The following is a 16,751-nucleotide window of genomic DNA, read 5'->3' as shown; positions in this document are numbered from 1 at the left end:
ATATATATAATGTCATTCAGCTTCTATCCTTTCCGCTTGGGATTTCCACCGGTTTTCTGTATCTATTGTCACACTCTTGGATAACTGTTGCTTGACGTTTAGATGGTGTTAGCTGTGCGCATGATCAGCGAAAAACGTTCGTCAGTGCTGTATCCACGGCTCGGTCTGCCATCTAAATGCCCCACACAACTCACTAGTGACACCTCGCATAGCTGGTGTTCACTCGAACCGTGAGTCGAGTAGGGTGTCCAGCTAATTTACAGTACCTTGAAATTATTCGCACACCCCAGTTGTCCGAGATTGAAGATCTTGAGACACTAGAGCAGTGTAGGTGAGATCTTTCAAAGTCGAAGGCGATTTTAGCAGACGCGTTGAACTGAAATCGAATCGGTGCGGTTTCGGAGGAAAATAAACGCCCGTTAGATTAGAGGATTTAGAGGCTACAGTGGCATACTACCCAAGAAGCCCATTAGATGAGTTGTCTGATCTAATGAAGTTTGTACGTACTTGTAGAAACTAGATGAGACGAACGGCCGATATGGCCTTAGCCTCGCTCTCCTCAAAAGCGACTAAAAAGGATCAAGTTTGTTTAAGCTGAGAGTTTTACCAACTGACCTGTTACTAGCGTACTTACCGACAGAAATGGGATGATGTTTGGCAAGAATTGCTCAATTTCTTCGGACGTTGTGTGGGGAATGACAATTTGCAAGATATCCAGATAGATTGGGCTGCGTAACGAAACAAGAATAGCAGGATGGTAAAAGCTCCAAGCCCCGAAATCCTATACAAAGGGTGACAAGTGGCTCATAGGGGACACTCCACAGCACACAATTCTTTCGAAAAGAATAGCACGAAACATGAAGGCAGATCCTGACTGTGAATTTTGTATGGTCGATGACCAAAGCAGTAAATGTCAAGCGCATATGAAATCCTTCGGTGAAGTGTAAAATGAAGTGGGCAATAACAACAGATGATTCCTTTGAGCTGAGCGGTTGAGATGGTACCTGGGACCAGATAACGTAAGTCAATAACTGGCTAGCATTTAAGCCAAAGTGAAGGCCCACAGCTGGGCTACAGTGCAAATCCACAAAAAAACCTTGGGGACTAGGACCTGAGAAATGCTAAGTACCAGCAACTAAGTGTCAACGCTGCGTTCCAGGACGTTCCCGACTAGTGTGTTTAGATTCCTGACATGTGTAGTAACCGATCTATGGGAAAGCAGGAACCAGTCGATTCCAGAATTCTCTCACCTCAGCGGTTCCACTATTTCGATAAACTCAGTCATTCCCAGTACGGAACACTCTATGATAGAATATCTCCATAATTTGCTAGAAATAAATGCTCGAGTTCCGAAACTGGATTTCCAAACATCTGGGTACTGTACGACGAATGCGTTAGGAGACGTGAACAGCAGTTGGTTCGGTTCATACGGTAGACGGGGAGGTGTTGATCTTTCTAGGAGATGAACGCGCCACTGTGACAAATACTCGGATGCTGGCTCCATAACAGTACAAAAATAGTTATCAGGTGAAAAAATGACAAAAACCCTACAGCATTTACCAGTACTGACCGACTTCGATGGTGTACCCCAGAGCAGAAGGTTTGAAAGTTGAAAACATGGCTTGCTGAAGATGATCTGAATATCGAACCAGATTTGTGAAGGACAGTTGTGACAGAAGACGAGCTATGAACAGTGCAAGGGAAGCTAACGATAGGGAAGTATAACAGGGTCCCAGAGACACCTTTTGGTCGCTTCTTTAAAGCTTGTTTGGATCTTTCAAAGGGGCTACTTTTGATTCGTTCAAATGTTCCCTGTACAGAGGGACGAATGCCCCGGTTATGACATCGGGATTAACCTTATGTTGCTATAATAGCCCTAAATTGAGAGGGTTTATTTCCATGCTGTCTTCAGATCGAGTTTTAGGCCTTTGGAAGCAGACTTTTTGATTTCCTAACTTTCCATATTCAAGTGCTTAGCCAAGAAACACCGACGGGCACTTAACGGAGGGACACGGAGAGGTTTCATTTCGTTTTGCCTACCAGGGAAATCATGGCAGTGGTTCGTATATCACGTAGAGAATAAACCAAGGTCATTGATATCCCGGCGAAAAGTCAACAGTAACGTTAGCAACGCAATACAGTTTGGAGATTCGGTGACTGCTACATTTGTTCTATGTACAAAATGGAAGGGATTTTGTTATGAACAGACCACCGATCACCTGATTTGAGTACAATCCGTTTAGTTGAGACCATCCGCCCGAACTGAGGAGCGAATGTCAAACGCCATTCACTGATGCGTTTTTCTTCTCATCCTCACTAACCTCACCCATCCTCATCATCATCACTGACAGTGAGGATTCTTAGGCTGAATTGCCGTACAAACATTGCGAGTTATTTAGCTAAAGGTAAAGGAATCCACCACAAACAACCGAGATACTTGCATGACCCAAGCTTATGAGCACAAAACCGCTAAACCGTGAACATACTTTTGAGTAGAATTGAGTTTTTGCAGAGCCACCGCGGCAGGAGCAGCGATCATCTGCAAGGATAACGGAATAATGAAATGGTAAGTAACAGCAGCGTGTGACAAGGCAGTGTCACAAGAAGAGGGTGAAATATGAAGTTCGAAACGTTTCGCGCACATGCATGTAAAAGTAAGACGGAGATTGAGACATCTGACAGTCGAAACTGAATTGCATTCACAGGAAGTCGCATCCACCGAGCAGAAATCAGACACAGGGTCATTGTAGATGACTTTCTCATAGATACGCCGTAGGCGTATGATATTCTGCGAAACTAGGATCGTGTAACGAGTTGCATTCACAAATAAGACGGCGGATTTGCAGTGAGTGAATCTACGGTAGTTCGTAACCCATTATAGAATGGTATAGTTGTACATGGTACTAAAGTGCCCAAATGAACACATCCCAATCAGTCTGAATCGTAAATCTCGCATTTGTTAAAATGGCATATTTGTTCTAAAAGACAGTGGTGAAGCATCTGGATAGTTGTGTGCTTCCAAAATCAATTACCACTCACTTTGGCTGTGAGACAGGGCAAGTAGGCATTCAATGTGGCTCGAATTTGTTGCTGCAGCGTCAGATCTTTCGGTAGCATCGCGTGCTCGTACAACGATAACATGACTGGAATTGCTAGTTTGGAGCCACCACGCATAGCAGATAAACCAGTGTCTGAAAGGTACAAACAAGGGGTAGTAGTGTAGTTGAGCGAGCAGACAGTTGAGTGGTGGGACCTAGAGCCACAAAAACTAAAATGTAGACTAGGATACCTACAAGCCTGCGGTCATTATTGAGTTTGTTCTTAAGTTTACTTTACACCAGATTAGTGTAACATCAGTTCAACGTTAGCATCACATCGGATAGTTCTCGAGCGAACGGTCTTGGCAATCAGTAGATAGGCGTCTCACTCTATCGTCCGAGATAAGTACCCCAATCAAAACTACGGGAGACTGAGGTGGTCCGTCGCTTCAAGTCATTTGGTCAGTTTGCCAGGCCCTTTGTTTAAACCATGGTTAATCTTTGATATGAATTCAAGAAGCGCCCGTTCAAAAGTAGTTTGGTCTTGAGTTGTTGTAATCCATTCGTCCACACTGAAATCTCTGACACGTCCAAATCAACTATAGTTACACCTTATTAATATAAGGAAGCTGATGGGACTGATCGCACTCGACACTCATTCTATGGGAAACCGGAAGCTCGGGAGACTTCAAGGGTATTCATAACAAACCTTAAAGGGTCTGAGACTTCTAACAGTCCTTGCATGAGGCCAGGCTGTCGGTCCGCTGAGTTAGAAGTAACTCCAGAAAGTTACCGTATGGCTCCTGAAGAGTCCAAAAGAGACCCCAGCTGCTTGTTCTGTTCCTCGATTTCGACGAAAATTGGAAAGGCTAACTATACGTCACCGACAATAGATGGACATGTAGACCTAGGATAGACGGCACACTAAATGAAGTGGTTTTTTTATTATGAACAAGAAGATGATAGTCTTGAAGGGTACAACACAGACAGATGGATATGGAGCAGAACGGCGCAAGCTAAAATCCCCAACCACTGATACATCCTGGAAGGCGGAGTGTCAAAGAAAGATAGGGTTCTAGGTATGAATTTTATGTTCTACTGTGAACTCGTTAGTCGAGCACCACTAGATGGTTTCAGCAAAGAACGTATTTGGGAGGAAAGACTCTACGAAATGGCCCATCAAGAACACTGCAACCCATCGCTATTCATGAACTATCACCAAGTGAAACCATTCAGCATGATCGAGCAATATCAGTGATCATAACACACTATGGTGCCCAGGTTTCCAACCCATGTAGGGCAAAGTGCGACACTAAGAGACTTCACACATACCGTCGTTGTTGTTCAGCAAGTTCACCCGGAGGAAGCACCAGTAGCCTAGTAACCACAGGTATCTGTACAACTGATATGAGAAAAACGGGTTGTCAGCCACACAGAGCCTTCCTGGATAGTTCGAAGGTTCCACTGAGCTTCTTGGCGGCTTCTCCCATCCACCACATTGAAACCTAACCTGGACGTCCCAAATAATACGTAGTTCACGTTATGAAGTTGGAATTCCAGTCAAGATTTCATCCAGTAACTGGAATCAATCTATTCGAAAAAGCTGAAAGACACTATACAGTTGTCTCATCCTTGTTGGGGATGATGAATAGTGCAGATATCACTAATCTCGCGAACGATTCGAACTCGCAACCCTCGTCTACCATACCGTTTGGTGATACGGAGCTATTCATCCTTCTATCAGGCAATGCATATCCTTCTAAACTACTGACAATTAGCAGGTTTGGAATCGCCAAATTCCCACATACAATCAACAGGCTCGAAATTCTGTGGTCACTAATAGCAAGTCAACCTCATTACGACAAAATGAAAGCAAGGGAAGTGGCTAGTTAAGGTTCCTTGGGACAAGTGTGTACAGTTCAGGACTGACGATATCACCAGAAAGAGGAATAAAAGGCAGAGCCTTGGAGAAATTTGACAACGAGCGGTCCGGACAGCGGAATATAGCAATACTCACCATTTTCGTACGCGAACTTCGCCAATCGACGGAAAGCCAGCAAGATAATGGGCCGCAAGGCAGGTGCATTGTTGAGTTCATTGACCAGTCGACGACCGAAGCCACCAACAGACAATTCGGACCAATCCAGGGGAGCATGTCGTACAAACATGCTTAGACCGGCCCATAGCTGACGAGCGACGGTAACTCCTGCGGTGATCAACGAGCTGATTGTGGCAGTCGGTATGCTGGACGTGCTTACGTCCCTGGCGACGGCCAGGGAACGATCCACCAGAGTTAGGATGTGACTGACAAAGAAACTAAGGCGGCAGGGGTTTGCGGGTTGGGCGCGGGCCAGGAGAGGTAGAAACCACGAGCGTCGAAGTTCGACGACACCGTTTTCACTAAAACAAATGAAGGGGACTATTTACCATATACATAATAGTGCTTGTCTGAGCACGAGTGGTATGTTCTTCATACAATAAGCATAAACATATCAGAACTGGAAAAAGAAGAGAAATAGATACAGCATTCCACTATTAAATACCTGCTTTGGAACGTGGTTTCATCGAAAAGGATTGTGAATTTATCTACTCCCAGCCCATCTTCCATTAACTGTCGTATAACCGCGCTACTTTAAGAGGTGGGCGGTGGTATCACGCAATACGCCCTGCAAATTTAAGAAGACAAAGTATGTGCCTTCCGATTGCATAACCCAACCACCGAGTCAAAGTAAGCTCATTTGGTGTCCTCTAGTTTACGTGAACAACAGGCCAAATTCCGAAATCAAGCCGGAGTTTGGCAGGAGCAAGACATGCAAACGGTGTTTGGTATCTGCTACGGATGGAATGAAACTATGCAAAGAATATAGACGATAATCCCTTGCTGCACCATTTTGGCTCTTTCCTTCCGTTGGCTACGTAGCAACACTGTGAAAAACAAAAACGCCCACACAAGCCTGCATGCACACACATGCACTGCACACTTTAAATCGGGTGCCAGACAAGCAAACGCTTCAAAAACAGTTTTCTCAGTACATCCCGACAAAAGCTTAACAGAGTGTGGTTTAGAAAAAGAGATCAATGATGGAACTAAGAAATGTCCAACTGCCATTTGGTACGTGGAGCTTAGCTGCAGGTTCACCATTGAAGAATAGCACGATGGTGGTCGTGCGGGGCCCGGGTAGCCGAATAAACACCATCATGGAGTTGTGTTCGGATGGCCCGAATTCCTTCCGAATAAAGTCCTGAATTAAAGACGTTAAATTTGTTTTCGTGATTCGGGATATTTTTAGGATCGAGTCGAGAAACATGCACCATAAAGTGTGAAGAAAACCACAGCTCGTTTCGAGACAAACGGGTAGACTAAAGGGCAACCTACAGCTCTTCAACTAACGGTTCGACCGAAAGCAGTTCCTTCTGTAGGATAACTTCTGGACCGAACGACTCCAACGCCACGAGGCAAACACGATCCAGTTCATCAATCACCGATTCTTCGAGCTGTGTATCCACAACTCTCATCGGATCCTGATCCACAGCATTCATTTCTATCAACTGTGCCAAGCTCCCAGCTCCATCAACCAGACTGTCGCGTAGCTGCGCCAATTGTTTCAGCAACTGACACAGGGCGGAATCGATGCCGTGGTCGGGCCCCTCCTGAATACGTGGCCAAATGCGAAGTAGCCGAGCTGTGAGTGCCAAAGCGTAGACCCAAGTTTCGTACCGTGAAAGTCTCATGCATTCGCCAAGTTTATTGGTGATGGCTATCAACACGGGGCGTAGATGACTCCGGAGATCAGTTGAAAGTAGTAGAGCATCCTAGTACAGGAAAGTGGGTTGATTATGTCAAGAACTGCGAACAAGTGAGAGTAAAAAACCGTTAAATGATATCAATGAAAAAATAGCTACCCTAAACTCACGTACAACCCGCTGAAAGCAAAACTATGGAGGAAAAGGCAGCCGCACTCTGCACACCGGATGAAAATATGCTGCCCGGAAGGTGAGTTCAATGCTTCAATAATATTGTAGTTTACATTCACGGAATCCCATCACAGCCCGATTGGTAGGTGCGTCTGACTCATACTATGGAGAACGGTTAACAAGACTAGGTGCATAATGATCCCACGCTGCGGCTGACTTCGACACCTGAACACCTTAAACTTGCATATGATTTCGGTTGAAGATTTTCTCAAACCTTCAGTCGGATATTTTAGCAGTATCAGTACTTTCCAAAGTGTTCGTTTGAAGGACATGGAAAGTGGCACGTTTTCCGCTTATAGGTATGGTGTCTGCTGGTATAGCATAGAACCCATGCCGGCCAGATACCCTGCTATTTAAAAAGTAATGCCGGCCAGATACCCTGCTATTTAAAAAAAAATACCGCTCAGCTGCGGTATTCTTCCGGTACACAGCTCCCATGCAACGCAAAAGAAGCGCGAGGACTGACTGCCACGAGCTAGACAGGAGCAATCAAGAAGCCAGTGTTGAGTTCGAACTGCGGAGCTTGCGGTCGGTAAGTTCGTGCCTTAACCACTGAGCTATCTAGAGTTCACAATTGTGCAAGAAACTCCTGCATAGCCGCAAGGCAACACGCATAAAATTGGCTGGTATGAAACCACTTTCCACATACTTGCCAGTTCTGCATACCCTACTCTGTTCACGCCGCGAAGCTAGACGATTTCAACCACCTCAGCCATCAATCGTAATGCTGTCATTGTCTCAAAACCTCCAGACCTTTCCATAACTATTCCGTGTCCAGTGTCTTGCAAATGGCTCGCCTGATATTCATTTGAGTCCCATAGATGTTTGTTTGCCGGACGCTCGCGTCCTCCGATCCTGGTACGCAATTCCCTGACTGTTTGTCTGATGTAAATCGCCATGCAGTCGATACGTTTAATTTCGTATCCATAGTGAGTTGTACAATCGATTGGGGCGATCCTATACCTGCACCACTGTTGGGCACAGCTTCCTCCAAAAGCATCACTCCCTGTTAGTCATATTCAATGTCTTTCTAACAGCTCCTGATATTCCTGCCGTCGCAAACTCATGTATCTTGGATCTTGATGCTACCTTGGCAATATGTCCGAATAAGGGTAGCTCAAGTGAGTATACTGGCTGTTGACTAGCTGACCGAAGGGAACAGGCTATGAGCCGGATTCTCTTTTCCCCAACTCATCAGTCGTAGCCACCCATAACGACCAAGAGCACTTTTGAAATGGGGTTTAGAATAGGGTCACTCTACAAATTGAAAGGAGCTTTGTCGACTGGTCCCCCGTTTGACTTGGAATTCGATAGACCTCGCCAGACTAAGCCTTTGTGTCAGAAGTGAAATGTTGTCTAAATTAGTATTACACTCACCAACCCTTATTGAAAACAAGGTTTCCTTGCCGGCCATTTTAACTGTTCCCTAAATGAACCACTTTGGTACAGATGACAGATTCATCTCGTTACGGAATATTGCTTCTACCTGCATACATCTTTAAATTCTAGGTAATGTGTAAATAGGAGTAGAACCTCATCGCCTGCCCTTCCGTCCTATTGTTACCAGCATGCTATGCGCTAAGTCCGACTTCCCTTCCTCGTCTCCTTGTCATAGCGCTCGGTTACTCGCTCTCCCCACTCCACTAGTGACCCTTCCAAATTCCAACCCTCCAATGTCACAAAGAACTATGTTTCTGTCTGCTAGTCTCCAGAGTTGGAGCCTTTGGAACCCTTTGGAATATGTTCTGACTTCATTTATGTTCTCGATTGTCATATTCCGAAAACTTTACAAGACTCAGATCAACCTTTACTAGCCGGACTTCACTGACTTTCCAATATTCTCCGCTAATGACATGCTCCAACTTATCGTATCCTTTTCCGTTTTACTAGGAATTTCCTGATTCAATCTTCTCAGTAGTTCATTTATGGAGATACCTTTGAATATGCGTCTTCTCTTTGCCTATAAAATACACAAGCGCTTGATAAAACACTGGAGTTTAGTCTCAGGAAGCCCGCCAAAATGATATAAAACGAGCGAATTTAGCAAATCTCTCAAATCATCCGCAATGTAGGGTTCATAGAATTTAAAAGCAGTGAAAATGCGATCGAGGGTGCTCATTCCCAGGACAGTAGCTCAAATAATGGGTCTGACAGAAAGCATTTGGTTGAAGGATATAACCCGCAAGACAAAAGGTAAAAATAAGATCGTAATCCACCGGATTCGGTTAGTTTTGACCCCTTTGATGGAAGTTCGAAGTAGTCAACGACCCGCTCATCCAAATATCAAAAGTAGACTCCGAGCGGCCAGCTGCAGTAGGCTACACTGGACAACTGGGATCAACCGAAATATTACAAAGGATGCTAGCAGAAACTGATATGATACCGGACAGACGATCACACAACTTCTTAAATACCAAAGGAATACTTACGAATTCATGGATAAATATGCTATCCAAAATGTCCGAAACAGTTTTCCGCAGTTTCGGTAGAGGTGTTGTCATCAGTAGATCTAAAAGTCCCTTTATTAAGCGATCCAAGTGTTCCAAAGCTAGGCGCTGAACTCCAATTCGATTCACTGCATCGGACGTATCATCGAATACCCGACTGGTCAAATCACATAAATAAGAGCAGCCTGCACGAACAGCACGAATCCATGAGACAAGCACTTCCACACCGGTGAATCCCGTCTTTGCATCAGTGGCCGCGGTGGAAACTTCAAATATGGCCGGATCACCTGGGCGGTATGTGTACAATGCGGTCAGTAAACGAGCAGCGAGGTCCACGGAGAGGCACTCCACGGAAGGACGATTTTCAAATAGAGATTGAACACTGCCGAATGCCTTGCTTACGACCTGTGCGGAATTGGAAACACGCAGTGTAGAAATGAACGAAGGAAAATTCATGCAAAAAGCGGACGACTAACTTATTACGTGATACGAGTGGACGCAAAGGAAACTTCACGACTCCAGTCAATTATTCAGAGACTTTGGATTTGGTGGTCCACTTGCTGTTGTGGGCTTATTGGGACACACAACTAGCATCGCATCACTCAGTCTGCTGGAGGAAAAATCTTACGCATCCACTCAAACACGCTCCGAATGTACATGCAAATCGAGGTTCCACAAGTAAAAGAAAAGTTTATCCACGCTGCGACATCCATGTTGGTAATTACCGGCAGTGTGCACCTTATGAATCGCTGCAGATTAACCACAAGCACAACTTTTACATCTGTTCGAAAGGTTACAAGTTCGATTCCTCTCGGATCTTAGTGGGATACATAGATCTGATGTACCCTAGTAGGGCTGAAACCACTCAAGTGGTAACACTCACTGAGGAGCAGTGTTAATGTGGCCTTAATGGGAGCCAGCAGCCAGATGAGAACTGATCATACCTTCAGTCATGTAAAATTTGGCGGGATATGTTGGACGCTGCTGCACTAACACTCTCAAGAAGAGACAACTGTTGTTAGCAAGACAAGAGCACAACCCTTCATCCTAGTGTCTCATAAGTCCTGTGCACGCCGGAAAAATGAACAGCGGAGATGCAATGCGAGGTAGTTCCATCTTCAGAAACAACTGTTGTTAGCAAGACAAGAGCACAAACCTTCATCCTAGTGTCACATAAGTCCTGTGCACGCCGGAGAAATGAACAGCGGAGATGCCAATGCGAGGGAGTTCCATCTTCAGACAGAAATCACCGTTTGATTCAGAGCAGCACGTTTCAGTTCAAGTAGAACATAAGGTTGACTGAAACTCGGGGACTGTGCCTACCTGATGAGCCCCAAGAGCGAAACCAGTCGTGGGCTGTAAAAGAGTTTCCAGCAACCTTGTGAGTAGTTTCCTTTACATTCCAATCTCATTTATTGGCGTTGTCAATAGCCTTCTACAAACCATAGGGCTGAAAGAATATTGACAAAAGCACACAGTCCTGTACAGGAAGCTGTTCACCCCGTAAAATTGTTTATGCGAACAAATGTATGTGCCACAATCATGAAGTGTCACCTCATTGGAGGTAATGTTGTAGGGCTGGCTAACACACGTCGACATCTCACCAAAGGCTTCGACTCGGGCAAGCACAATCCGGAAATTCTATGGATCTTATCTCTAACGCTTATTGCAGAAGCACTTGTTCGCTGTCGCTTGCTGAGACATACTAGTTAGTACGGACGAACAGTCATCGTACTGAGGCACTCAAGCAAAACTTGCCCGTCCTCAATGTACGACTGAAGTTAAGCGGTTATCCCGAACTCACGATATGATTAGTGCTGCAACTGCGCACACCCCAGTGGCAGAGAAGTGCGTTGGGGGCACAGTCCGGCTAATCATCATTTCTCAATGAATAATTGAAGGCCCTATCAAACCACATGAGCTTATTCTCGAATGCGGTTTTCAGTAGGACTCCAGTCCACCAACCTCCGTGCTACATTGTATAGGATCGTTCGAGCCATGAGTATAAATCAACTCGGGTTCTGATGCAACGTCGATGCCAGTAGAGAGAATTATGAAGGTCCGTAGAAGTTTTTGACTGAAAAACTGTCAATCTGTATCGAACCCAGCTCCGAGACCGTTTTGGCTTGGTGTAAGCGGTAGTTCAGCACTTACGGCTTGCAAAATACCAGTATGTTGAAAGAACACCAAGCCGAAATGAGGCGAGAAATGTTGATGACATTACGAATACTTCAATCAAAGAGGAAGAGTGGATCACATGTCACCGACGACGTTCTAGCGGCAAAAGAAATAACCATGGTCCTTAATGTGATCTAATGTCAACTACTCACAAGGTTGCTGAAAATTCTTCGACATCTCGCGACCGGTTTCACCTTTCTTTGGGCTCATCAGGTAGATGTAGTCCCCGAGTTTCAGTCAACCTTATGTTCTACTCGAACCCAAAATGAACACATTTCAACAAACACTCTCATTTGCGTACGAATCTGGTTTTGAAAAAAAGACTCAAATTAATCCAGCTGAAGCTCCCGTTTATGATGGTCCACTTTATATTCTCCAAACCCTTCTTTACTTCCTGAAGGGTGGACATCTCCAAGAACTGAACAAACATGCCAGGTCTAGGTGATTATCCCTCTTAATTGAAATGTTATGTCTCCACGCAGACATTGCGAATAGCCGCAAATGAATACACATATGCATTTGTACATAAAAGGCACCGGTACAATAGCAGCTAGTTATGTAGGGACTTATATTCCGGTCACTCAAATCGATGAATGATATCTGCATGAGATAGGACAGGGTTGTCTTTCTCTGACTCAAAACCCAGTTGTACGGCGAGGCAAAACGGATTTTACAGCAGCCTGTGCGTGGCCCCAGTTCAAAAGGGCCTTCTGGAACTTGTCAGCAGTAACACGTCCATAAGTGGCTGACAAACAAAACGCTTTAATCCATCGGTATGAGTACTTTCTGCTTGAACAGGGAAAGTGGGGGAACACATCAGAAGCCGATCCATGTATAGGACTCACCAATGGATTTGGAAATTCAACCAATTCTAAGATGCACTCGCAAGCAGCCTTCACTTCCTTCGATGGTAACAGGGGCAGTATAGATGTCAGTAATTCTAAGCAATGCAGCAGTCGGATGCAATGAACTTCTTTAGTACGCAGAACCGCTACGAGCTGTCTGTTAACAACGAATAAGGGGAGAAATGATAAACTGATAAGTGAAAAGCGGAGCCCCACTTGAAGATAGATATGGTATATATGTATAGTACAGAGTAGGCCTGAAATCACTCAAACAAATGAACTAGAAACATCAAAACCAGCACGTGAATAATACGTCCACCTTTAACGTAGTTGCGATAAGACTTGATCCTACCGCTGTATGATACTTTGTCGTGAGTCCCTAACCCGCTGATGACACAGTCTATCAGACCAAACACGATCATGGGTAGAAGCTTGATGAATTCACCTCCTAGCCCTTCAGGTTAGGAGTCGGAACAAACGTTGAGAGCGAGTCGGATGCAATGAACTTCTTTAGTACGCAGAACCGCTACGAGCTGTCTGTTAACAACGAATAAGGGGAGAAATGATAAACTGATAAGTGAAAAGCGGAGCCCCACTTGAAGATAGATATGGTATATATGTATAGTACAGAGTAGGCCTGAAATCACTCAAACAAATGAACTAGAAACATCAAAACCAGCACGTGAATAATACGTCCACCTTTAACGTAGTTGCGATAAGACTTGATCCTACCGCTGTATGATACTTTGTCGTGAGTCCCTAACCCGCTGATGACACAGTCTATCAGACCAAACACGATCATGGGTAGAAGCTTGATGAATTCACCTCCTAGCCCTTCAGGTTAGGAGTCGGAACAAGCGCTGCAACTCTTGCTTTAACATTTGAGCTACTGCAACGTTCCACTGGTGTCAGCTACTGCCTGAGGCCATGATTTAAGCCAGCAACTCGGGTTGGGAGCGAACCTTATTCCCCCTATCAGTATCCCAGCCTGCAGACAACCGTGAACTCTTGGGTTAAGAGTCGCAGGTCATCCCACACGGTGTAATGTACCAAATCAATTGGTTATGGACGATAAAAATGAATTCTGCTCACTGGAAAGTGTTCCCTCCGTAGGTAATCCAAAGTGGACTTATAGGGTACAATATGTCTTCCTTACAAAAAACGGTTAGCAGTAGACAGTTTTTCATCCGGACGCATTAGGCTGGAGATTGGATTTAGAAAGCCAGAACGAAAAAAAGCCAAAAAAAATCGTAAATTCTAAGAACTATAAGTCTACATAAGAACACTAAACACAGTCGCGGTCAGATCGATGTTGCGCGAGACAATATCGAGACACAAAATACCGCCAAGTTACTGATTGATACCGTGGAGTTCCGAAGATGGCTGTTTCTCTACCAGGATCATTCACTTCTCGACAGCTGATCCCTTACTTCACTGTCCCAAACCAGCAGCCATACCCAAAGATGTCTTACAACCATGGGAACAGAACCTTTTGATAGCTCTGTCTCGCTCTTCAATGAAACAGAAAGCGCTGCGGAGTACTCGCCAGAGGAAACGTCGTAATGTCACGGCTTAAAAAATGTCGTCAGCTGCGGTCATCCAGAATCCAGTGATGACTAGAATATGCTGGCTTGTTCTGGATGGAACCAACCCAGTCTTATTTGCTACAAGCGAAATTCGGCCCTCGGTGCAGTTTTGATCCACCCATAAACTGATTGCTTTGGTTTTATTCCGTAACAGTGATGTTCCCCATTAATTTGTCAAGGAATTTCACTAGCGTAAAAAATTCACGTTTCGAGAAAAGTTGGCTCCCGAAAATTAATGTCACGAAAATGCCCATAATGCTTCATTCATAATGTAAACAAACTGGGAGCCACCGAGGTGTTCCTTGGATGGAGGGTTGTTATGGGAAGGGAGAACAGACAAAACTAGACTACCACAGGAAAAATTAAGCTCCAGCGCGCGGTAGATTCAAAGCCAAAATGAGTACGGTGAGTTAGCTAATGAACAAACCATTTGCGATCGGAGGTACTCATTGCCTGGAAAGCCCAAAATAAGTGCTCGAGGCGCTGTAGTTGGTTTTGAAACAAAAGCATATTCGGTGCATGGATTTGTGATATTCCAGTTTCCCGGTGCGTTGATTGCAGGTTCCCCGAGTGACCTGAAGCTACATGTTTTTTGTAAGGGCTTCGGACAAAACATTTCAAATTTGAGTTCAAACAATTAAAATGTCTCAGTTTCGACTGAATAGTGAGTATTGCACTTCTTTGTGGAAAAGACAGATGTCAGCTAGAATGTTGGTGAAACCGGATATGCGACTTCTGCAATCAGTCGGTTGGAAACAAGAATACCTGTCCCGTAGTTTGGACGACGAAGTACATAGTGTGATGACGCCAAAAATAAAGGCCAGGTAAAAAAAAGCAGTCAGCAAAAGTTAAAAAGAAAACGAGCGCTACCAACGGAACGTTGTTAAAGTGGTCGAGTATTTTTACCAATTAGATTTGAAACGGCCAAATGTGGCTACCAACTATCCTATTGAAAATGCTGGTTCCGAGGTCACAGCCTCTGATATACAGCCAGTGAATTTGTATCGAGCAAAAGTGACGCGGAAAGGGCAGTAATAAAAAGTCGACTGAGAAAGAGTCCATAGAGTAAACAGCACGAGGGTTTCAGATTCATAACATGACGGTAAATCAACCTACCGAACTTCTTGTCGAATGATAGTGCACAGGCTCTCAACGGTTTGATGGCATGCAGGGTGGAACTTCGCCGTACCTTCATTAAACGCGACATTTAAGATGGTGCGCACAGCTACATGACTAGATTTGCGAACGGGCGGTTTTTCATGATCAACGAAACGCAAAAGATGACGGTAAATGTGTCTCACGGATTCCAGAGACCATGATTCCCGCAACTGAGCGCTCAACAGACGACCGAGACAAACGATGAGCTAAAGTGCTGAATTGAGCAGGCAAACAAAACTTACAGATTTACACAAAATAATATCCACCGTATTTGAACCAGGAGCACCCAAAAGGTGAACAATTATCTTGGCAGCTTCAGCAAAGGTTGACCGCAAGAGCAGATCAGGAACTCTGACGGGCAAATAAATGTGTAAGCTACAGACTTACGCGCGGCAAACGATAAGTTTAAGTAAGTAGGCTTCGGCAGCTTTCGTAGTGAACTGAGTGTTCAGCGCAGTGAGCTGTAGCGATATAATGAAGAAAAAGTAGGCAAACTCACCAGGGCGGCGTAGTATTCAGCAGCAGACTCTGTACCGCCTTTGTCGTGAATGAGTTTTGTGATGCCGGTTAATACTGTTAATACATCCTGTTGTCTTCCCATGTCCGTCCAGGAACGTGAGAGTACAGTATCAAAGGCTGGATTCGAGCATTTCGTAACATTCGTGGCCCAAGATAAAAAAGAAACTGGGGAACCATCGCTCTGGTTCATGGGGATAAGATTGCAGGACCTGAAATAAATAACGAACAGCAGAGGTGTTTACAGAAGAAATTGTTTGGCTGTAGAATTACGTATCACCTTAAAGGGGATCGTTAGCTGAATGTAACAGGCTGAGTCGGACCTTCTCTCCCCAAAACCTATCAGTTACTTGTTCACAAATAAGTCGTGGGCCGTGGGCGCGTTGGATACGACTGCTACAGTTCACCAGTGACATTGAGATGGGGAGTTAAACATCCAGCTGTTGAAGGTGAAAGCTTTAGCACATGACCTGCCAGAAGAGAATGACGGCTATGCCGAGAGTTTTTGATGCCACCAGTGCTCTTCAGGGCGACTGGCCTGTGTTTACATGAAAGCGCTGAAACGTATAATTGCAAAATGGTACAGACGGTGTTTGCGCAGCTAGTTCCTATCTTGGTTGACAGAGTGATGGAGCTGCAACCACCAGATATTTATAGCAGTATAGAATTAGGCATTTCGCCCTCCTCCTTTATCTCCCCTATACAACATAATTTAGACAAACGAGTAAGGCCATAGAAGAAATGACCACCAATCACCCAACACCGATCGGACAGCCCGCATTAAAGGTGAAACGTGCGCTTTAAATGCCGCGATGCTCCTTGTGATTTTCGCACTCGTTTGTTCGGAATAAAGTTGTTATGCTTCTTGTTTGTTTGTTTTTCGACACGGCTGTACTCCAGCGAGGATTGCACATAGTTACAATAGAACTAATCTAAGAAGAGTGATAACGACCACGTACTCAAAGTCCATAAGCGAATCCCCTGGAAGAACTTTGACTCCCGCAGAGA

The 16,751-nt window shown here is 44.8% G+C and overlaps 2 protein-coding genes across 2 annotated transcripts in view; one reads left to right on the top strand and one right to left on the bottom strand.

Moving 5' to 3' along the window:
- T265_04953 (hypothetical protein) overlaps positions 1-3,954 on the top strand; it is a gene marked incomplete at both ends in the record, with an annotated part of 5,433 nt that extends 1,479 nt beyond the window's left edge. The window contains one exon of the mRNA XM_009169821.1: positions 3,664-3,954. Within this exon, the coding sequence (XP_009168085.1) occupies positions 3,664-3,954 (291 nt within the window). The remainder of the gene's footprint in view (positions 1-3,663) is intronic.
- T265_13640 (hypothetical protein) overlaps positions 1-15,955 on the bottom strand; it is a gene marked incomplete at both ends in the record, with an annotated part of 32,881 nt that extends 16,926 nt beyond the window's left edge. The window contains 11 exons of the mRNA XM_009169831.1: positions 635-728; positions 2,487-2,539; positions 3,040-3,191; positions 5,056-5,438; positions 6,415-6,851; positions 9,443-9,865; positions 12,484-12,640; positions 15,186-15,433; positions 15,470-15,578; positions 15,615-15,688; positions 15,727-15,955. Coding sequence (XP_009168095.1) covers positions 635-728; positions 2,487-2,539; positions 3,040-3,191; positions 5,056-5,438; positions 6,415-6,851; positions 9,443-9,865; positions 12,484-12,640; positions 15,186-15,433; positions 15,470-15,578; positions 15,615-15,688; positions 15,727-15,936 — 2,340 coding nt within the window. The remainder of the gene's footprint in view (positions 1-634; positions 729-2,486; positions 2,540-3,039; positions 3,192-5,055; positions 5,439-6,414; positions 6,852-9,442; positions 9,866-12,483; positions 12,641-15,185; positions 15,434-15,469; positions 15,579-15,614; positions 15,689-15,726) is intronic.
- Between the last annotated feature and the right edge of the window lie 796 nt (positions 15,956-16,751).

Source organism: Opisthorchis viverrini (genome assembly GCF_000715545.1).
Source record: "Opisthorchis viverrini unplaced genomic scaffold opera_v5_90, whole genome shotgun sequence".
Classification (NCBI taxonomy): Eukaryota; Metazoa; Platyhelminthes; class Trematoda; order Opisthorchiida; family Opisthorchiidae; genus Opisthorchis; species Opisthorchis viverrini.
This window is presented reverse-complemented; position numbering and strand designations above follow the sequence as displayed.